This window comes from Cheilinus undulatus, linkage group 19 (assembly GCF_018320785.1).
Source record: "Cheilinus undulatus linkage group 19, ASM1832078v1, whole genome shotgun sequence".
Classification (NCBI taxonomy): domain Eukaryota; kingdom Metazoa; phylum Chordata; class Actinopteri; order Labriformes; family Labridae; genus Cheilinus; species Cheilinus undulatus.
Window position 1 is genome coordinate 11,177,498 of NC_054883.1, and position 22,939 is coordinate 11,200,436.

A 22,939-nucleotide genomic window follows, 5' to 3' on the forward strand; every position below is an offset into this window, starting at 1 on the left:
CACCCCCGCCCAAGCCCTCCCTCTCTCGCACTGAAACCTCATCACAAACACGATAGTTTGCCCGTGTATTATGTGGATATCAGATATGAACATATAACAGATAAAGGCAGAAGTCTGTAGCCTACTCACAGGTCATAACAGAGGATGAATTAAAAAGTTACTCTTCATCTCTCCAACTTGGCTTGGCGCATGAGCATGTGGCATATGAAGCTCTCTGTCAGGATGGATCCAGCAGGATTTTAAAGGAGTGACAGAGACACAGGCTCGCAGTACGAAACTATTTCCCACATTTTACGAATTTTCGCAGTGAAGGCGAATAAAAACACATCGAACCCCATGTGCAAGGTCCGAGTGCATGACGTTTTTACGAATTACGGATACAAAAAACACATCCAAAAATAACAGACCCAGTGTGTTAAGATCTTTAATCCCAATGTGCTCCCACTGCTTCATCGGTGGTGTGTAAATGGGTATGGATGAGTTTGAATGGGATTGGCTTAAACTGATGGTCAATTCTCATAGCAACTTCTTCCATCAGTGTATGAATGTGGAGCGAATCGTGTGAAAAGGTATAAATGGGTATGTGTGACCTGTGGTGCAAAAGCGCTTTGAGCAGTCAAATAACTAGTAAAAGGGCAATACAAGCTCCAGCCCATTTACTAAGTCCATATACTGCTGTCTTCTCTGCATCATGTGACTCACCCTATTGACTCAACAATTTATCTGATATTTTATGGTGTATTTAATCTTAGTAACTGGTTGCTTACAAAATGGTAAAAAATCCTCATTATCAACATAAAATCCTCTGTGCAGATGTGCACAGCTATGTATGAGTGTTTGTAGGGAGGGATTCAGTTCTTGTACTGTAATATCAAATACGTGGGCTGAAATAATAAATGGAGCAATATTTAAGGCAGGGGTTCTTAGTCTGACAGGGCTATTACTAAAACAGAGCCCCCTTGCACCCTGCAGCCAGTATTAGATCTCCTTCAGCCTATGGATTTTCAAAAGCAATATCCTGCCTCCAAAAGCAGTCATTTCTCTTTATCAAAGGCCTCGGAGCTATTTGAAAAGAGGTAATTAAGCACTTTCATCTCAGCCTCATTTCCAATAAAGCCCATCTGCATGGCACTGGCAAAGACTGGAAGCCACAGCGATTAAAATCTACAGCAATGGGCGATTAACGGGGGTTGAATCATGAGTAGAAGTTAATTTTCATAGACACCTTTAGAGGACTACAACCTCCATTTAAATTCATGTTAGCACTTCCAGGTCATATTTTAGCAGGAGGAGTGTTGTAGTAGACTACAGCATAAAAGCTTCAAAATGAACCTATCAGCTGCTGCTCAGTCTATTAGTACTTGGTCTGGGAAATGAAGGGTGGTTGTCTCAAGTCCCATTGTGGCTTAAGGCTGCTACTAAGGAGCTGGTTCACTCCTCTTTCAGGTGCAGACCCTTACTCTGACATCTCTCCATTTGTGCATGCCCATAAAGCCCTGTTTATGCTTGCGTATTTAAATGTCCCATCGCATATGATGCACATCCAATGACAGAATGAAAACTAAATTTCCCCACAGTTTGTGCTGTGCAGAATATCATTCCATTTCTAAATTCAACCAGATGTTTTTGGATGCACAATTTAGGACAACAGCTCAAGCTGACTCAGTGCTCAAATTGCACATTTTCATACTGGAACATGAACGCACTGGAAAAAAAGAATCTGCTCAGTCGACTTTCTCCAGCTCCTTTGACCCGATGGTGGAAGACTGATTGTAATAATAATTGCCGGCCATCTGGGCACTGGACTGTGAAAGGAGAGCTTCTTGGAGAGAGGCCACTAGAATCTCTCCTCAGGCACACATTGTGGTCTTGCCAGCTCTTTGGGAGACAAATGCAGCTAGAAGTCCATTATTATCCCTCTGCTACTTTTAGGAAGTAAAGTTGACAGATAAAGCCGTGATTGTGGGACATCTGTAATAAAAGTATATCCTATTAAGTCAGTATAGAAAAGGACAGATGGTGTTCTTTTTTATGAAACATGTGACTGCTAAATGTCGAATTCTCTCACAGGGAGTCTAATGTTTTCTATGTGGTTATTTTTAGTCATTTTGGGGCTTTTTTCCTATTAAGGAGTGGACAGGACAGTGAACAGTGCATGAAATCACAGAGAGAGTGGGAAGTGACGTGTGAAAGGGGTCATGGATCGGGCTTGAACCAAGGCTTGAACAGGCTTTTTCCCTCCGTGCACTGACATTGTGGAATAGTCTACCTGTTGAAATCAGGCAGGCGTCTTCCATTGATGTATTTAAAGCAAAGCTGAAGACCCAGTTGTTTACTGTGGCATATGAGTCTTAAATTGTTTCTTTTATTGATGTCCTTTTTATTGTTTCAGTATGTTTGTATATGTTTGTGGATTCTTTGATATTTTATTGTCAAGTTGATTTTATCTCTATGTACAGCACTTTGATTGAAAGCACTTTATAAATAAATGTATCATTATTATTTTTATTAACTGATTTGGAGGACTAGCTTCCATATATACAAAAATTAACTCTAAGAAGCTCTTACTCTTTGATTCAAAGTCATTCATACCCAAATATATCACCTGTCTTAGGCCTTGTCCACATTAGGCAGGGATTTAGGCAGAGTGTTTTCTGTGCATTTTGGCCTTTTGTATACACGCAAACAGTGTTTTAGGTCACTGAAAACACACCCAAGTTAAAGACTTTCAGAAACTGTCTACAGGGATATGTATGCATGCAGACAACTTTGTTTTGGGCTTGAAGCACCACACTGTGCACCAGTTTCTCCCTAATTTATGTCACTGGTTTGCATCATTATCACTCATGATTCCATGGCAGCTCTAACCTGACACACCAGATGGATTTGTTTCCCATAACATCCCATAGACAGTGTTTGGGAAAGGGTAGAGCCTTTAAAGAAAAAAACTCAGAGGGTGATTGGATGAAAGTTCTGTCTGTCACATCTTTATGGGCCAATCAGAGCAAAAAACATGTGACGTCGTAGGTGTGCGCCGCTACTCTAGTAGGATTCATAACCACAACTATCACCTAGGGCTGAACAATTTGCAAAAATAATCTAATTGTGATTTTTGTTCCCCGATATTGCGATTGCAATTTAATATGAGATCATTATTAGATTCCTCAACTTATGCATTTTTCAACAAATTCAAGCAATAAATCATTCTATATCATAACCTACATTCAGTCAGGAACATTCATCATACATTTAACCATTTTATTGCAAAATGGATATGCAGTTTTACTTGGCAGAGAAGGCTCTGCTCTAAAGATGTTCCCTGGGTTAGTCAAGCAGCTGACTTTGACTTTCCAGGGAGCACATGGCTAGAAATCACCTTATGGATGGATACATAATATATAACGACAATATTTATTGAAAACAATGAAATAATTTCAGAAGCAACTAGAAAAGCACTCAGAGAGCGCAGACCTCCGCCATCAGCCCTGCCTCCCAATAGTGAAGAATCCTTTAAAAACATTCCTGGATCCAGATGGCGATCCGGATCACTCCCAAATTAGATATACATCTAATTCGCCAATTACTCCCTCCCTGGTGGGCAAAGCATTAGCTTCGCTACGTGTGGACTATCATGGTGGAAGCACCCATGGTCTCACCGGATGATTGGAAGTCATGGCAGAGGGTGAATATTCCTCTATTCCTCCCAGCATTGCGAGTATTCTCACTACAATTCGCCGGCTCCCCTCTGTTATACTCTGACTTGTCTCCTCAACTAGGCGTGTCTTTCAAAGTCTATAAACTCTAAAACTTTGAATAAGTTACTCATGTCCACCATCTCCTGGTGTAAAGTGGTAACAGCGCAGACCTCTGCCATTAGCCCTGTCTCCCAATAGTACAAAGTCCTTTAAAAAATTCCTGGATCCAGACGGTGATCCAGATGAGTCTCAAAATCTAATCAGTTCTTCGTTATACCATTTCTGACATTTCCTGAAAATTTCATGAAAATCCGTCCATGACTTTCTGAGTTACAGTTGCAAGAAAAAGTATGTGAACCCTTTGGGATTTCTTGGATTTCTGCATAAATTGGTCATCAAATGTGTTCTGATCTTCATCTAAGTCACAACAATAGACAAACACAGTCTGCTTTTTATTGAACAAACCATGTAAACATTCACAGTGCAGGGTGGAAAAAGTATGTGAAACTCTAGGCTAATGACTGGTTGACCCTTCTTTGGCCGCATTAACCTCAACCAAATGTTTCCTGCAGTTGCAGATCAGACCTGTTCAACGGTCAGGAGGAATTTTGGACCATTCCTCTTTACAAAACTGTTTCAGTTCAGCAATATTCTTGGGATGTCTGGTGTGAATTGCTCTCTTAAGGTCATGCCACAACATCTCAATGGAGATGAGGTCAGGACTCTGACTGGGCCACTCCAGAAGGCGTATTTTCTTCTGTTGAAGCCATTCTGTTGTTGATTTACTTCTATACTTTGGGTCGTTGTCCTGTTGCATCATCCATCCTCTGTTGAGCTTCAGTTGGCGGACAGATGGTCTTAAGTTTTCCTGCAAAATGTCTTGATAAACTTGGGGAATTCATTTTTCCGTCAATGACAGGTATCCGTCCAGGCCCTGAGGCAGCAAAGCAGCCCCAAACCATGATGGCCCCTCTACCATATTTCACAGCTGGGATGAGGTTTTGATGTCGGTGTGCTGTGCCTTTTTTTCTCCACACATAGTGTTGTGTGTTCCTTCCAAACAACTCAGTTTTGGTTTCATCTATGGACAGAATATTTTGCCAGTAGTGCTGCGGAACATCCAGGTGCTCTTTTGCAAACCTCAAACGTGCAAAAATGTTTTTTTTTGGACAGCAGTGGCTTCCTCCGTGGTGTCCTCCCATGAACTCCATTCTAGTTTAATGTCTTACTTATTGTAGATTTGTCAACACAAATGTTAGCATGTGCCAGAGATTTCTGTAAGTCTTTAGCTGACACTCTAGGAGTCTTCTTCACCTCATTGAGCATTCTGCGCTGTGTTCTTGCAGTCATCTTTACAGGATGACCACGCCTAGGGAGAGTAGCATCAGTGCTGAACCTTCTCCATTTATAGACTGTCTTACCGTGGACACATGAACATCAAGACTTTTAGAAATACTTTTGTAACCCTTTCCAGCATCATGCAAGTCAACAATTCTTGATTGTAGGTCTTCTAAGAGCTCTTTTGTGCCAGGCATGGTTCACATCAGGCAATGCTTCTTGAGAACAGCAAATTCAAAACTGGTGTGTTTTTTTATAGGGCAGGGCAGCTTTAACCAACACATCTCATCACATTGATTGGACTCCAGGTGGCTGACTCCTGGCTCTAACTAGCTCTTGAAGAAGTCATTAGCCTAGGGGTTCACATACTTTTTCCACCCTGCACTGTGAATGTTTACATGTTTTGTTCAATAAAAACATGAAAACATATCATTTTTTGTGTGGTATTAGTTTAAGCAGACTGTGTTTGTCTATTGTTGTGACTTAGATGAAGTACAGAACACATTTGACGACCAATTTATTCAGAAATCCAAGAAATCCCAAAGGGTTCACATACATTTTCTTGCAGCTGTATGTTGCTAACAAACGAACGAACAAACAAACAAACGAACCAACAAACCCACCCGATCACATAACCTCCTTTAAGGAGGTAATTAATCCATAGAAGCATGAATCTGAATAGGAGGGTACAATAAGCTTTAAGCTGTAAAGGAGGCAGCTAGGGTGGAGGAGTTGACATTGGCTATAAGCTGACTGCAGTTGGGGGGTATAATTTCCGTGAACTAATGCTACGCTTCATCAGTATTAGATAGAATGAAGTAGTTATTTTTGCACATATAGCAAAATTGATACCAATTGGGGTTATTGTTTTAATTTTATTTATTTATTTAATTTTATTTAACCAGGAAAACCTCATTGAGATCAAAAATCTTATTTACAAGAGTGTCCTGGGCAAGAAGGGCAGCAGCACAATGAACAGAGTTACAGACTCATTTTGACTAAAACAAAACATACATAAAACACGAAAAGGAGGATTTTTGTAAGCCATCTATTTAAAATGGACACTTGAATAATTTCATAATGTGCATGAAATCTCTGCTGCCACAAATAAAAACAAATGTATTAAACTGCTGTTTTGATACATTTCAAGTTGAAAAAATATTGCGACTTCTGAGATTTGTAAGTTGCAGCTGGCCAGATTGCGATTTAATCTAATTTGTAATTAATTTCCCAGCGCTACTATCACCCATTATTCAGCCCCCAGCCAGCATTATTCCTCCCTATCCAAATCCACTGACTGGCCTGAACTGTTTCATCTGACATCTCCTTCACCATCTTTCGCAAACTCTGCCCCAGCACTCCCAGCTCTCTGGGTAATAAAACTGCTGCATACCTCTACATTCCACTTCTACCAGACAAAGCCTAAATTTAACATCCTCTCTGTTTAGCTTCTGCTCCTAAAACTGCAGGTCTAAGCTTTTTCTTAATTTGTTAAGATAATATCTGCTGATACTGATCAGGCCGATAATATCATGCATCCCTATTTCCAACAGCACATATTTCTGGGCTTCCAATGAAGCCCGTTGATATTCAGAAATCCAACACTGTCAGACATTCTCTGGTTAGTCCGCAGTTGCATTTCAGACAAATCTTTATGCATTTTTCACTTGACTAACAGACTGTTTTTTGCATGAAACAAATGTCCTCTTTAGCCTGTTTGATCAATAATTCTCTGTCTAGAAATGTACAACAAACAAAAGATATATTTGCCCATAACTTCTGCAGTGACACACTCAGTCTTTTTCAAGATTTCTTACCAAAAAAAATGACATGAACTCTTGATGTCATTGTTTCATATTCTTCTCTTCTAAAATACCTAGTAGATAAACAGGAAGTACCTTTTTTTAATGTCAAACTCTGTGCAGGTGTGCGACTTCTGATTATTCCTTTTACAATTAGTCTGTCAGCTGTTAGTCTAATTAGATGTCAGATTTTTAAATGTCATAAATCAGAGGGAAAAACTGAGACTTAGTTGATGAGTACAATTTGAAAGTTTTGCTTAAGAAGAACCTCACAAAGAAAGGATATTTTAACCAAGAAAACTTGTAAATTTGTCAAGTACAACCCAGAAATGGTTGGCATTTTGTCTTAATATGACTGAGTTTTTAAGATCTTCCAGTTTCCTACAACAAAAATCAATGCATTGCCAACGTTGATTAGCATTACTGATAACTGTTTAACACCGCCAAAAGCTTTTTAGAGGATTTCTCCTTAAATGAGACCACCACAAAGATGAGCAGGGACCTCTTTCACTGCTGTTTCTCAAACTAATAAGATTTAATCTTCAACATCAACATAGATGCACTGCTTAATCCACTACAAATTAAAGAAGTGTAAGCCTATCTCAAACAAGCAGACATCTTTATTCCACGGAGCTTTGCTGGAGAATGCTACACAAGCAGCACTAACAATAATTAAAGACCTATTTAAATTTCTGTTTCATCGGCCTTCCTTGAAAGCTGCATTGCAGCGTCTAAATCTGCAGAGATGGAGATCACTAGAGACAGGCAGAATGGCATTTGCAGAGCTCAGTGGATCAAACCTGCACAGTTTAAAGCACCAAGGTCCTTTAAAAGGAAATAGCTGCATCACACTGCAGCAAAGAGGGAAGACAGAAAGCAGGGAAACCACTCCGGTCAATTAGAGGAGGATGATTGTGCAGATTAGGATTGTCAGAGGTGGTGGGAGAGAGGAGAACACAGCACCTTTTCTGAAGTCCCAGTGGGATTCATAGCAGGGGGTGAAGATGCTCCATCATGTAGCAAAAAAAGGATACAAATGCCCCAGAAATGAAGAGGGCTTTGAAGACATGGTGAGGGAACGTCAACAATACATATCCCATGCAGCTGAAGATGAAAATCTCCCCCAGGAAGCTGAAGACCTCAAAGAGCTGCAAATGATAAAAAAGGATAGAAAGGATCAGGAGGGAGAAGGTCATTCAAGATGGAGGAGGGGTGTGAGTATAGGACATGAGAGTAAAGGACACGGATCATATCAGAAACGGGTAAACAGGCTTAGATTTGAACACACAAGACAAATCCAGTGTTTGTGTTTGATTTGATCCTTTGAGGTAGCGACTGCAAACAACCACAGCTCAAGGCCATAATGATGTTTGGCACCAGACATGTTGTGTTCTTGTCCTTGTTTTTTCACTGAAGAATATCATTTCAAACATGCTGTTTAAGCTAGAACTTGTTGCTTCCCTTATGATATTCTTGGGGGATGAGTATTAGAGCACATCAACTCAGTCCTTTAACTTTCTGTAATGATCAGGGTCACACCAAAGAGTTTAGATGTCATTGACTGTAAGTGAAAACAGACTTGGAATGGTTTTAATGAGGCATTTCTGCTCTGGAGATAAAATATTAATTATGCCCATATGTTGTGTCTGGATTCAATTAAAAGAGAAGTTATGATTTCATAAATAATTTATGAATTTCTGTTTTGACTAGTTAAACTAGCTATGTTTCAAGGCTTTGCTAAAAAGCTATCTAATTGAATAAGAGTACCTTTTCCCTTATGAGCCTTACATCACAAGGACACTGCATATTCTGCTACAATTAATTCGACGAATGTTTTGCATGAATGCTAAAACACTTTGTCTTTCCCTTTGAGCTGCAGCTGCATGTATAAATCATAAAAATGTAGATACAGGCATTGTGCCAAGTAAACATAAGGCACCAAACACACAAATTCAGCTGCATAGCCAATCCACTTTACAGGCAAAGGCTTCAACTGTGCTGCACAGCTTTCTGAAAGGCTTTTTCTGTGATAAACAGTTAGCTCCACTGTGGCACCGATAATGAATAATAAATGCACAGATGAATATATGTGTGTACTTCTGATTTATTTTCTCCTCTGTGAAGCCTGCTGCTACAGCGAGGCAGCGCTGGACTACATCTGTGCCGAGCCTTTTAAGCAGTTAGCTGGAGACTGGCCTCCCACACAGACACCCACTGGACGGCCGGAGCTCTAATAGCAAATTAATGATGGCTTACAAACACAACCAGAGACAAAAACATTGGCATTAAATGGTACTGTGGACAAAAGTGAGTAGATGGGAAGACACTGTTTGGAAACTGGAGGGAAAAGAGCCTCAGTCATCCTTTACCTGCTCAGTCCTGGTTTTGCCTTCGGCTGATAAATTGTGAACCGTGTACCTCGCCTGGCTCAAGCCGCAAAACAGCACTGCAACAATACCTGCAAGATAAAGAAGCATGTCAGGAGAGTTTTTCCAAAACATGTGCTATCAGATAATGCCATGGATTAGGGCTGGGCAATTAATCCAGTTTCAATTTCAATCATGACTTTGGCTTCCCATGGTTATAAAAACAAAATAATCATGATGATATGATTATTGTGTGGCATGCTGTGTTACATTTGTTTTACCCATAGGTCTTGCCATGTGGTATATGTTTCAGCATTTGTCCTTATATTTTTGCCATAAAAGTACTTATTTGTTTCCTCCTTGTTGCACAAATTGAGCACACAGCATTAGTTCAGAAAGGCCAAGCACTGCCATATAATTGAGATCAGCTGATTTCTCGCAAGCTCTCATCAGCTCACAGCCAGCTGATTCGCTTCTTAGCATGCGATTCGCTAATCCATCTACTGCTGCCATTTTTGGCCTGGCTTTGCTTTGATGCTCCCTCTGTTAGCTGATGTTTGCAACCCTCCTCCACCCCAGCTTCTCCTCTATTCTGCATCTAACTTAATCAATGTCATCCTGTTGTCATTGATGCCTGCTCTGCTCTGGGTTTATTGCTGCATATCTCCCTGCCTCAGGTTTTCCTGTAGCATCCTCTTCCTATTGCTTTCATAGTGTAAATGAGTTTACAGGTATTATGGCATGCCCTTTGATTTGCTGATCATTTGGGCAAACTTCATTCATCCACACAGGACACAGGCAATACAACTATAGTTTTACAGACTCTAGAGATACAAAGAAAACTAATTTAGCAGCCCCTCTGGGGGCGGCTGCAGCTCAGTCTGTAGAGACTTGGGTTTGAAACTGGAGGGTTGCTGTCTGAAGTCCCAGTATGGACCAAAATATAGAAATCAGTCAGCTAGAGACGTGCTGGTTTACAACAGCTCAGGAGTGCAGCTGTGTGCAGCCCCCCTCTCACTCTCTGACATCTCTTCATTGGTGCATCTCCATAGCATCCTATTGGTGTGTGTGGATATTTTGAGTCTATGTGTATGAGTAGCATGTCTGTCAATAACAGAATGTAGACTCACATTGGTCCTGAAGGATTTATAAAGTCAGTGAGCTCTGTCCCCCTTATTCCTGGGAGCTTGAATGCAGTTCAGTGTAAATTTTGTCAACTTACACCATAACTAAAAATGTCTGAGGGTTGACTTTTTACACTAGAACTATGATAAAATAGATCTTGGTGATAAAAACTGACAAAATATATTTCATTTTGGTCAGGAAGACTAAAACCAGAGTAAAATGTTAGTTCTAGACAGGTTATCTGAGAGTGCTGTCTTTTAGTCCTTGGTCTACTCAGTCTTACTTTACTCTTGTGAGGCTGGGAGGCTGACTGAAGGCCAGAGGTGCCAGCTGGACTCCTTTATGATGACTTTTCTAAGCAGTATTTTTGGGTATCTTTGGCAAGAGCATGCCTCTAATACTGACGTGCTCGGGAGAGCAGGGATGAGAAGGGTCAGCCGCTGGACACAGCTTCTATGGGCACCTGCTTTTTCCACACCATTCTGAAAATCTGTATTGGTTGCTTGTGATCTTCAAGCCCTCAGGCGGCACTGCATTAAAAACCTGCATGATTCTGTACTGGAAGTCACCGCACCCCCAGAAATCATTGTCAGACAGATAGTAACCACCACTGTCTCCTTTGGGTGAAAATTAATGTAAAATGGACTGAGGAAATATGGAAAACTTTTCTGTGGTCAGATGAATCAAAATTTGAAATTCTTTTTGGAAACAACAGACACCATGTCCTGCAGTTTAAAGAGGAAATGGACCATTTAGCTTGTCATCAGAGCACAGTTCAAAAGCCTGCATGGTATGGGCTTGTATTAATGCTTATGGCATGGAAAGGCACTATCAATGCTGAGAAGTATATAAAGGTTTTGGAGCAACATATGCTCCAATCTAGACAACATCTCTTTCAGGCAAGGCCTTGAATGTGTCAACAAGACAATGCTACACCACGTGCCACATCCATCACAACAGCATGGCTTCACGAGTAGAAAAGTCTCGGTGCTGAATTGGCCTGCCTGCAGTCCAGTCCTTTCACCACTGGAAAACATTTGGCGTATCATTAAACAAAAAATCTGACAAAGACCCAGGACTGATGAGCAGCTAGAATCCTACATCAGACACGAATGGGACAACATTCCTCCCCCAAAACTCCTGTAACTGGTTTCTTCACTTCCCAGATTGTTGTTAAAAGAAGAGAAGATGCTACATAAAAGTAAACTTGGACCTGTCCATACTTTTATGATATGTGCTGCCATTAAATTAAAATTTATGCATTCTGTTTTCATTTACATTTTACTCATTTAACCCCAACTTTTTTGGAATTGGGATTGTAAAACACAAGCATGGTGAAGTGCAATGTTACAGCTTTTACTGGGGTCTACATCTTGAAAAGGTCATGTATCATCTCCTTGAACAAAGCATGAATATCCGTATTACTATGCAAATACCGATACAGAGCTCAAACACCTAGCTGAATATACTTAGGTGTGTTATCTAAGGCCATGTCTTCTCATTATTCTTCAGTCCCTTGTTGTAGAGGGGAGAGGAATAGTTACATTATCCCATTTGAGATGTAACAGATGAAGTTCACAGATTTGAATCGCTAAATTGCTCTAATAATCAAGCATCTAGTTACAATTGAAAATGCTACAAATGCAGTGGATTATCTTCTAGCATCAAGCTAATAACCTAAGATGTACATCTTAGTCCAGCTGTTAGACACTGTGCCCTTTCAGAGAATAAGTAGCAGCTGCCACTGGGAACAACTTTGACAGAAATCCTCTTACATCTTTACAGCCTTGGTAGTTTTGCTTGTATTGGGAAGGAAAACATTGCATCCAATCATTTCTGAGTGCCAATAAAAAAACATTCAAACAGGGGTAACCACATTGCCAAAAAGGGTATCAACATTACAGAGGATTCTCTGGGAGACAGAGGGGATATAAATGATGAGCTGTATCTAATAAGTACAAATTATGTAAATTGCCTATACATGCATACATTATGTAATCAGGTTGTGAGAGTGTTGATGTTTGTGTGCTGTGAATACACAAAGCCTTGGGGTTTCTGGTGTCGATTCACTGTAGGAGGTTCATCCGTCATAGGAAAAAGATTTGTGGCTTCTTTGGCATGAAGTGTTTTCAGGGAACTGACCTCACAACACAAAGATGAACAATGCGTTGTTTTGTTAACATTTCATATATTCCAGCAGACAAAGAATTCAGTCGAATCCTCTTGTGTGCAGCTCCTTCTGAATATGTGTTATTAGATCAGAGCTGCCCACCCTGTTACACCCATTGTCCTGCTTCCAGTGAAGTCCAGCTGTACAAACCGTGTAATCAAAATATGCTATACAACCTACGTGAAGTATCCTCGTGTTACTGGACAAAGATATTTCCTCCATTACATCCACCCCTCCAGAGATATGAAGCCCTGGGAATAATAAAAGCTAAAGAATGACATAATCGCTGCTCATCATGCCAGATGCAGAGGAGCTGAAATTAACAAAAGGCAAACAAATGACAAGCAGAGAGTACAGAAAGGGAAAGAAATGCAGCTCCGCAGAGAGAGAAGGAGAGAGGAAGCAGGATGGAGGGAGTGTTTAGGGCCCCTGCTGCTATAGAGAAGGGTGGCTGGAGCAGAGAGCAAGGAATTTGAAACGCATAGCATAAAAGGCGGGTTTGCTGCCTCACAGGACATGCTTGCTTTGTTGCAGGGATTCAGTTTTACATTTGTGCTCCCTCTGCTTTGAGAGAGAATCACAGAAGATGGGTAAATGTGAAATTACACTGATGGGTAGCAGTAGTTAAGAGGAGAGAGCTGGAGCAGAGAAAAGATAGCTAGTGGCTGAGGCTGCTAACTAAAGCAGGTCCATTACTCTCCCTTCACACCATGATTCTGAGCTCTACCTGCACTGTAGCTCCAGTTCTCCCAGCTCAAAATGCCCATAGTCTAATGGACCGTGCTAGCATTACAAATCTCATTTTGGTTCAGGGCAACAGCATCCTCCTTGGTTTACATAATGCTGACAGAGGTAGCTAATCATTCATTATGCACATAAAGACTACCACTGCTGGCAACACATGAAGATTCATCCTATAATGAGCAGTTCTGATGGGTGTGAGATTAATGACAGCACGACTCCCTACGAGGCTGAGGGTCATTAGGCACCTCCTCACCAAACTCCAGCAATTAACAGAGACAGAAAGAGGCTCCCTTACCAAAGGACAGCAGAGAGGGCTGCCATCACTCACTGGGTGGCTCTGTATGAGGTGCTGCTTCACCCCAAATGGACCATTAAAGGTCTTTGAACAGAGAAGCACTCCACAGATTAGTCCTTCAGGGTCCAATTTGGTACCAATTATATCGAAAGATGGAAAAAGAACTGATTTTTAGGTTGGTGTGATGAAGCCTCCACAAAGAGTAAGGGGAAAAACCAATGTAGTGTGGCATTCTTGAATTTTCTGTGCAGTACATTGAATGAACATACATATTCCAAGTATTAATTTGTAACTGTATCAGTTGTAACAGCTCTATTGCAAACAACAATTTAGAATTTTCGGTAAAAAACAGATTTTCTTTAATTTCTCCACTGAAATTAATATATGATCTTTACATAAAGATTGCATTGTTCAGAATATCTGTATGTATGATTATGGATTAGTAATAGTAATGTCAAAGTAATAATTAATGACCTTTATTTTTTAAGTCATACAGAAGTGGATCTGTTTCCTGATCTCTGGAAAAAAACAGTGTGGGCACTTCCATCAGCTCTTGCAGAGTTTAATCTTTACTCTATTGAGGCCTTGCTGTAACTTTCCTCGTCCTCAGACAATTAATGCAATAAGGCCAATTTGCAAGAAAAGGAGGGTTTTCCCATAAATAACTGCATAATGGCTCAGCATCTCTGAGCTTTGGTGCACCTGTTTTTGTGCGCAAAGGTGCTTGAAAGCCGTGCCTTCTGACTTGTTCAAAAAGTTCTAGTGTGTATGCTTTATTGTGGAGCTTTAAAGCAGCACCAAACTTTTTGATGCACGGAGAAAAACTCAGAATCTAACATGTTTATGTCTAACTTAAGCACGGAGAGGTGCCTTATCATTAAACAGAGCTTAGTTTGACTGGTGATTGTGGGGCCAGTGTATCATCTCAATCAGGCGTGGCAAATACGTTTCCTTGTGGGCGTGTTTAACAAAGTCCAGTTGTTTTCTGCCCTGTGACTTACAATTATGAAAAAATCCCTTTACAGACTGGCATTGCTGTGTTTTTATTGTAAAAGAAAACTATAAATCCTTTTTTTCACGTCATTTGTGTAGTTCCTCATGGTAAATATTGATAAATTGATATTCTGGGAACGGCAGCAATTTTTTTGTCTTCCTGCTCCTGCCCGCTGCAGTCAAAACGGCTGCAAGATTTGCATGGGATCCCGCTCCTGAAGCAGCCCTCTACTCTGATAGGCTCTTGTACCATTATGCAAAAGCAGGCAAATGCTGCAGGGATCATTCATCAAGGAGTTAGTCACTCATCAAATATGAAGTATATGTCTGACAGTGTATAATGACTGACATTTAACTCTATGTGCATGAAGCAAACTGTACCTGGACTGTAACTGGAGAAGACAAAGACATCTGCATGCCCTTGGACAATTTTAGAACCTCACAGACTTTTGCTGTACACAGACAGCATCTGTTGAGCATTCATCTTTTGCTGTTGCATACCATCCTTGCAGAGAGATGTAAATCTACACTTGGGCGCTGTCTAAGAGTACTGAAGAAGTTGTTCATCACGTTGCAAACTGTCTTTATATCTGACCTGTTACTCTCAACGATTAAGATGTTTATTTTCAATATAAATAAGGAGAAGACAGTAAACAAAGCGGCATCAAGATGAGGAGAATGCTACAATGGGCTCATATGCTCTTCAAAGATATGGGACATAGTTCTAAACTGCACATACATAGATGACTATCCAGGTTATTAGCAAACAGAATCCACGCTTTGTAATTTCTATAGGTCTCATTATGCATGCTCTATTTTCAGAGAAGCTGCTCTTTCCCGTTAAGTGATTGTTCTATTATTGTCTTTTTGCTTTAGTAGGCCTGTGGTCAGGTTTTTTGTTCAAGTATCATTATGATGCTTTTATGGTGACTTAACACTTTAGCCATTTCCTCTCTGTGTATATTTCCTGATGTTGGTTATGAAATCTGTCCATAACAAGAGGAACTGGTTTATTTTTGGACTTTTCCTTGATGTTGGGTGCTGTTTGTGATTCTTGATCCTGTTTTTAGAGTTGTGTGACTTCTGTCACTTGACTCCAGTCATATGACACTCCAGTTGTATTTAACCACCTGTTTTCTGTTGTCTATTAGGCCCTGATAAGGACATGCTTGAGTCAGAGCTGGTTCTTATACTATCAATCAATCAATCAATCAATCAATCAATCAATCAATCTTTAGTTGTATAGCACTTTTCATACAAAACAATGTAGCACAAAGTGCTTTACACTCAAACAAAACAAAACAGAGAAAAATACATCCCTCCACTTACCCCATCCCTGTCCCCTCATCCCCACCCCATAATCCAAACATTATATTGGCCAAATATTGGCAAGTATATCATTAAGCGCATTGAGTAGTCAGAGGACTAGAAAAGCTCAAATCTATTTACCAAGTCCATTTTATATCATGAACAATGGATTCAGTAAGAGCAGGAGTGTGTGTACTGAGAAAACGCCATCTTGAAATTCACCAATACTACACCAGAGAGCCTCAGATTTTTAGTTTGTCTGCCTCTTTTTTACTTTGGACTTTGTTTGCAAATTACCTGTCATCACAGTCATCTGTGTATGTGCAGCATCAACATAGATTTTGATTCTTCAAAGATGTCCCTCTGGGGGGCCTTGGCCTAAACCAGGCCTATTCAATTAGCAGCCCAGGGGCCATGTGGTCATGCCAGAGATGCAGAGGGAGACCTGTTTCGCAAGTTTTCATAAATTCCCACAGTATTACAGACCATGAATGCAACACCCCGCTTAGCCTAGCAACAGTCTAACTACAAAGCACTGGGTTTGTTTAGAGGCGTGGCTAGTGATGTTGACAGAAGTAGCCCCAAAATAGAGAGTACAAAACATTTCCTTTTCAACTGTTGCTACAACTGTGCACATTTAGTTTATTTTTTACACACTTTAAGATATGCCTGGGTAAGATTGACCAAAGTTATTACTTACAGAATTTAATTTTATTTTTTCATTCTATTTATTTTATTCAAGTGAAAAAAACATTGCTACTACCTCAGGTTATGTTCAAATACAGCTGTGATGTTGTGTTTTTATGCACTTTTTGATGTGCTTTTTTCATGTTGCCAAATTAAAAAGGGAGACTATGAATAAAAAGTGCTTATTTTTCATCAAATTGATCTGAATTGGTGACATTACCAGCTGGTTACTGGGCGCCGAACATGTCCGGCCTGGCTACATTTCTTGATCTTAAAATTTTGCCCAGTTGAACTTGTAATTGAATAGCCCTGGCCTAAACTTTAAGCAAAACATCCCAGAACCCTCTCTGTATCAAGTAATTATAGTTAGGTATACCCTATATAAATATTAGAATAGTGAATTGAGACCTTAAATAACTCAGAGGCAAACACATCTTGCTGTAAATGTTTGTCTGATTTTAATTGTTGGTGATCTTGAATAATTGTTTCTGTTTCATTTAATATCAAGCCTTTTTAATAGCTCTCGTATTTATTTGGATAGTTTCTAATCTTAGCGAGATTTCCTTGGTTAATTAAAAGTTAGATAAAATAACAAGAAAAAAATGGTAAGTTTGCAGAGAGGATGTAACATCTGTGGGAAGTTTTTCTGACAGTTTTAATAACTCTATCCTCTTCACAGTTCATTCTGATGAAGAAAATCATTTCAAACAAAGTAAAAATTAATCTTGTTCAATTAGACACAATTGGATATAGACTTCCTTTGGTGTTAAACTAATCAGAAAGTTCAGCATGATGAAAAATAGTCAGTCAATATTACAAGAAAGTTAGTATGAAAAAAGTACGGCAGTGATTGAGTGATGTTGGTTTTGCTGATGGTTTTTCCAAAGCTGACACATCTGTTCATCATACTGACAGCATGAGGTATATTTCACATCATCTGGGCAACACCCCACAGCAGTGTTTGGATAGGGCAGAACCTTTAAAAACTATTGGAAGGTCACAGGATAAATGTCGGTCTGTCAGTCACATTCATTACAGGTCAATCAGAGCAACAAAACATATAGTATGATGCTGTAAGTTGCTGTCCAGGAATAAACGACAAGAAAAGCTTTCAGAGCAGTTTCTGCTCTTCTTATCATAAGAAAATGTCAATTTCTGACACTATAGCTGCATCCATGTAAATCTACTCACTGGCTGCCATTGTTAGCAAGCATGCAGTCGCTTTAACTAACTGGCACTGACTTACTCAGTCATTCTTTGGGAACGGGAATATCATCTTTCGAGGGGACATATTTTACCCCTTTAAGGCAAGTTTACATTGGTCTCAGAGGTCCCCAAAACATGCCAGTGAAGTTTGTTTCAGAAAAAAACACTCCAGTATTGTATTTTTGCATGTCTAAAACCCCCTCTTTATCAGCCTTGTTCAGAATGAGCTGTTTCTGTGTCTGTGGCTTTAAATGTTACTGAGTTGTCTGACTCCGCCCCTGACTCCGCCCCACTCAGGAAATGGATGCGGCTTACTGGATGTGGCGGAGGAACTTCTTTCAAGTGGGGAGGGCCAACCGAACCTGGGGGTGGTGCTAACTCCCCACATGACATCATGAGGAGAAAATCTGAGAACAGCATGAAAAGAAAAGAACTCACTGCTATTCTTTGTTCTTTCTTTAACAAAGAAATTTCGTCAAGTCCTGATAAAACTGGCGCTTTAGCAGCATCCACACTAATCTCTTCCGCCACAGATGCACCGGCCTCTTGTTGCTGCTTGCTTACGTCATGACTCTGACGCGCCGGAAAGCACTGCCCCTTGACGCTGATTGGTCCTGTCACTTTCTAACCAGCCCAAATGGTTCAGATGGGAGCTTTGCAAGATGGATTTGCCAGTGAGAAACACGGAAATGGGCGTATCCATCTGCTTTGCAAGTTTACTTATGACATGATTTTTGCATAATATTTCCCCTCTAAGCTTTGAAAGCGGGATCAGGGACATGGAATCTAGCATATCCAATCACTTTGCAGGTTTAGCTTTTGCAGATTTGCATCCCTAATGTGATTTTCTAAAATCAAAGTAAAGATTAGAAACAAATAATAATTAAAAATCAATAAATATATGTAAATTTTACTATAAACCAGCAGAGCAAAAAGCCGTTTCTGCATGGTGCTCTGATATTTGTGTGGCAATAATGCATAAAAAAATTGATGCTAAGTAATGCTCTCAGAATAAATTCTTACAACATTAGAATGCAAATTAAGCTATTCAGGGATATAGATTTTTTTCTGATCTCTTTACCTGAAGGGGCTGCATATAACTGTTTTCTTTTTTAACAAAAACTACATTGATCAAAACACCTGTAAGCTAGTTATAATGGACATGAACATTGTTGCAGAGTTTAATTTGCATGGAACATGAAGCATCTAGAGCTGTGGTTCCCAAATGGTGAAGCAAGGCACATGGGTGTGCCCTAAGGCAAGTCTAGGTGTGCAGTGGGGATTTGTACAACCATACACTGTTACTACAACTACAAAACAACGAAGTACACTGTAACATTTGTTAAAGATGCTATTTTGCATGGATATAAATGTGGTGTGCCTTTGGCAAAAAAAGATCTAGAGGGCTTTATGTCAGGTTACCCATCTTTGCCTGGCATCCCATAATGAGTAAAGAAACTCATTTGAACAAACTGAGAGCTTAATCTTATTAAAAACATAATAAGACAGAGACGTCTTGTAGATGATATTTTTAACAATGTAAGAGGTGAGAAAGCCTGACATTTGCTTTAAATTGCTGAGTTGTTGTTTGTTTCATATGCAATCATAAAATGTCTGATTAACTGCTAATTTGGATGCTTGTTTAGTGAAAGTCTCTATTAGTTTGTCTGGTACATTTATTGTAGGGACGGAATGTTCACTTTGAACAAAATGAAAACTTTATCTTATTAGATTTAACATAATTGGACAGAGACTTCATTTGGGGACGTAATTTGCTGCAAATTTAGATGATATTGGGCACAGAGGCTGTTGTCCTCATTGCACTGTCATCCCCTACTCTGTCTCGCTCTCTCTCCACCTTAAATACAGGCAAAAAGCCCTTAAAAAAATAAATGATGTGCCATGGTGCCATGGGTGTTGGATTGGCTTAGTTGGTGCTCATATTAGAGGCTGAAATCCTCAATGCACTGGTTACAGGTTAGACTCCCAGTGCTTTACTGTGATTTACTTGGAAAAGTTAAACTTTTATCAATTCTAGATTCATCTCATAGAAAGTAAAATATTTCAAGACTTTTTTGTTCTAATCTTAACAGCTAACAGCTCACACAATCTAAAAAACACTATCTAAAAATACTGATTTGCAAAGGTTTCCTGAGCCTTTATTTTCTCATTATGGTTCAGTACACACAACTGCAATCATAGAGAAGACTGCTGAATTGACTTTTGCCCAAAGGACAATCACTGACACCGTTCCCAAGGAGGCTAAGCCACTGAAGTTCATTTCTGAAAGGACAAGCTGTTCTCAGAGGCTGTACCAGAGCATATTCAAAGTTGACTGGAAGGGATAAGTGTGGTAAGAAAAGGTACACAAGTAACAGAGATGAGTTCAAGAACTAAGGGCAGCTTCACAGGGAGCGGACTAAGCCTGGAGTCAGTGGATCAAGACTACCATACAGACTGGTCCTGGAAAAAGGCAACAAATGTGTTCTAGTACTGAGCCTCTCGACACTATAATGTAGATTATATTCTTATCTGGTTCTACTCAAGATTTCTGCCTATGAAAAGGAAGTTTTCCTTGCCAGAGTCAGTATGCTAAATGTTATTTAATGCTATGCTCATGGTGGAGTAATCCCAGCCTTTGCATCAAGATCTATTTTTTATAAAACTCTTGGTCTAAGATTAAAATAAAGTATTTTACAATCAGACCTGGTAATATAGCAAGAGAAGGACATGTTTGTGCACTAAAAGTACCTGAGGCTCTGCATCCGCTAGAATCCCTCCCTGGGTTTTGCTGCAGTGTGCCTCCCACACTGGACTGAATTCAGCGTGTTGTGTTTTATAGACAGGGGCATCTGGGTTCAATAGACAAAGGTTATGCTATTTCATTAAAACCATCTTCTCCTCCTCCACAGGCCACAGGGAGGACTGCCAAGGAGGAGGAGAGCTCTACAGCATCAGCTGAATGAGTGCAATCCAGCTGACACAATCAGGGCAGAAGGAACAACACTAACGCATGCATATGTACACTACATTCATAATTCAGACACAGAAGATGAAGATAATTCCAGGCAGGCTGAGCCAAGTCATTATTCCTCTGCAAACACGAGCTGGCGAGAGTTTTTGATACTATGAATCAGTAAAGTAAAAATATAAAAGCAAGCCTCCCTTTGGTGATGGAGAAAGCCAAGAAGGTTAAAGAGGATTGTGTTGTATCAATTTCTGCACAAGACCAGAGCACTTTTTTGACTTTCCAGGAAAACCATAGAGCTAGGGCAAGAATGCTATTATGCTTTTTATGGCTTGCAGCAATTGCTGCAGCCATCCTCAAACTACTGGTCTGAACATGCTCATAGAGAAGAGGGCGGACACCTTTATAAAATGAGTTATGGGGTTAGAGAACAGAATGGAATTGGTACCTGCAGCTCCCTGTAGAGTGGATGTGGCTTAATACTTTCTCATCTGTACATTATTGACTCTCTACGATCAGGACTCTTGGAGGATAAGGTATGTGTGTATATAAGGCAGGGAAAGGCCTTCTCATGCCAGCTGGAGGTTAAATAAAAGGAAATTGAATCTCCTCTTGTGCACACGGTCACGTTCAGACAATAGAGGAACATGCACATGTCATTTCCAGGAGTCTAAGTGGCAGCAGAGGAGCTGCAAAGCTTAGTGCTCGCCAATCAAACAGCTGCTTCTGACAGTGATATTGTGAAGCAGAGAGCAAGTCAGTGCATGTATGGGAGGGTGCCTGAGGGGGGAAAGGGCAGCAGACTGCTTAAAGTATCCATTTAATCTGTCTGACCTCCCCCCTGATGTCAGAACGTAAACACAAAGATGACATGTAAGTAATAGAGGGCTCACCTGAAAGTCCACAGGCCTCAGCGGAGAGGAAGCTGCTCCATGACAGCAGGAAGAAGGTCGACGTTTCCAATAATGGAGTCTCACGTAGGCGGGTGAATTTGGTGAGGTGGAAAGTGAGTTAAGGAGAGATGTTGCATTTGGCTGACGACATACCAGACAAAATCTTAACTGATTTGAAAAATTTGGGAGACACAGACTAAACAGTTCCAACCAATTATTATCCCTGTACATGCATACAAGAGACATGCCCTAGTCACACGGGACTAGCATTTCCTAGGGCAGTGGTTCTAAACCCACCACCACCTCCTAATAAGATTCTGTGAACCACACAAACAAAAAAAAAAGATTTTAATTACTCATATTTTATGAAAATTTAGCAGTTTGAACTTTAGTTGAAACAAAACAGAATTAAACAGAGACAGGACAAATCAAAGTGTTAAAAAAAGGGCGTGCTTGTGTATATTATTCCCTTACCAAGATAGCATGCAATTTTTGGTAATTTCTTGAAGAAGTACCTTGTTTTTTTTGGATTATCAGATTTGTTATTCTAAGAAAATAAGATTAATAAGCGGAAATCTTTAGAAAACAGGTCTGGAGGCTGAAACGTACCTTTTTCACAGAAAGTCTGAGTTAAAAAATAAGCATTTGAGTTTTTTGTTCATAATAGACTTTTGCCACTGTTCTTACCCAGGCACTTCTTTGCAACCCACTAGCTGAGAACCCACTGATTTAGGGACCTCTGATAATTTGTAATAATTGCACAAATCAACCATGTCTGTAGTTTGCAGAGTACAAATACCAGGGCAAATTACCATATTACTGCACACAGAGGTCCACAGGTAATGCTAATCCTGTGCAAATTGGCATGTATAATTAAGTGTGTTAATTATGTTTTAGTTATGTTTTGTGCTGCTTTTCTTGCTCCTTTTTCTGATAGAAAAAAATAATAGAATTGGCGTAGGAGACTGTTAGCAAAGGCTTTATTTTACTAATCTAAACTCTGCTCTCCAAATGTGCATGTGCGCACAGCTGTGCTCTTCATACGCACAGGGCTTCTGCTCTGCTTCCTATTGTTTCTCTGAGGAAGTGCCTGATGCAACAAAAGTATTATTAAGCCATAAATCTCATGCATAACAAAATTTACGATTTGAAATATGGCGCTCAACATTCAGCGGTTAGGCTGCAACAGCTGATCTGCGAGAGGAGAGTTGTAGTGTATGCGTAATGATCACATATTTACAAAGTAACATCAACACATTAAAACTGTTCAAAATAACTGTTTGCAAAAAACTCCATGTTAAAGCCAAGGGCTTCCATGTGTTTTTCACTGAGATGAGGCTTCCATACAA

At 40.0% G+C, this 22,939-nt stretch overlaps 1 protein-coding gene across 1 annotated transcript in view; it reads right to left on the minus strand.

The window, feature by feature from the left end:
• LOC121527051 (sodium/hydrogen exchanger 9-like) overlaps positions 1–22,939 on the minus strand; it is a 138,293-nt gene that overhangs the window by 79,928 nt on the left and 35,426 nt on the right. The window contains exons 8-10 of the mRNA XM_041813728.1: positions 21,591–21,696; positions 9,205–9,293; positions 7,870–7,983 (exon numbers count right to left, since the gene is read on the minus strand). Coding sequence (XP_041669662.1) covers positions 7,870–7,983; positions 9,205–9,293; positions 21,591–21,696 — 309 coding nt within the window. The remainder of the gene's footprint in view (positions 1–7,869; positions 7,984–9,204; positions 9,294–21,590; positions 21,697–22,939) is intronic.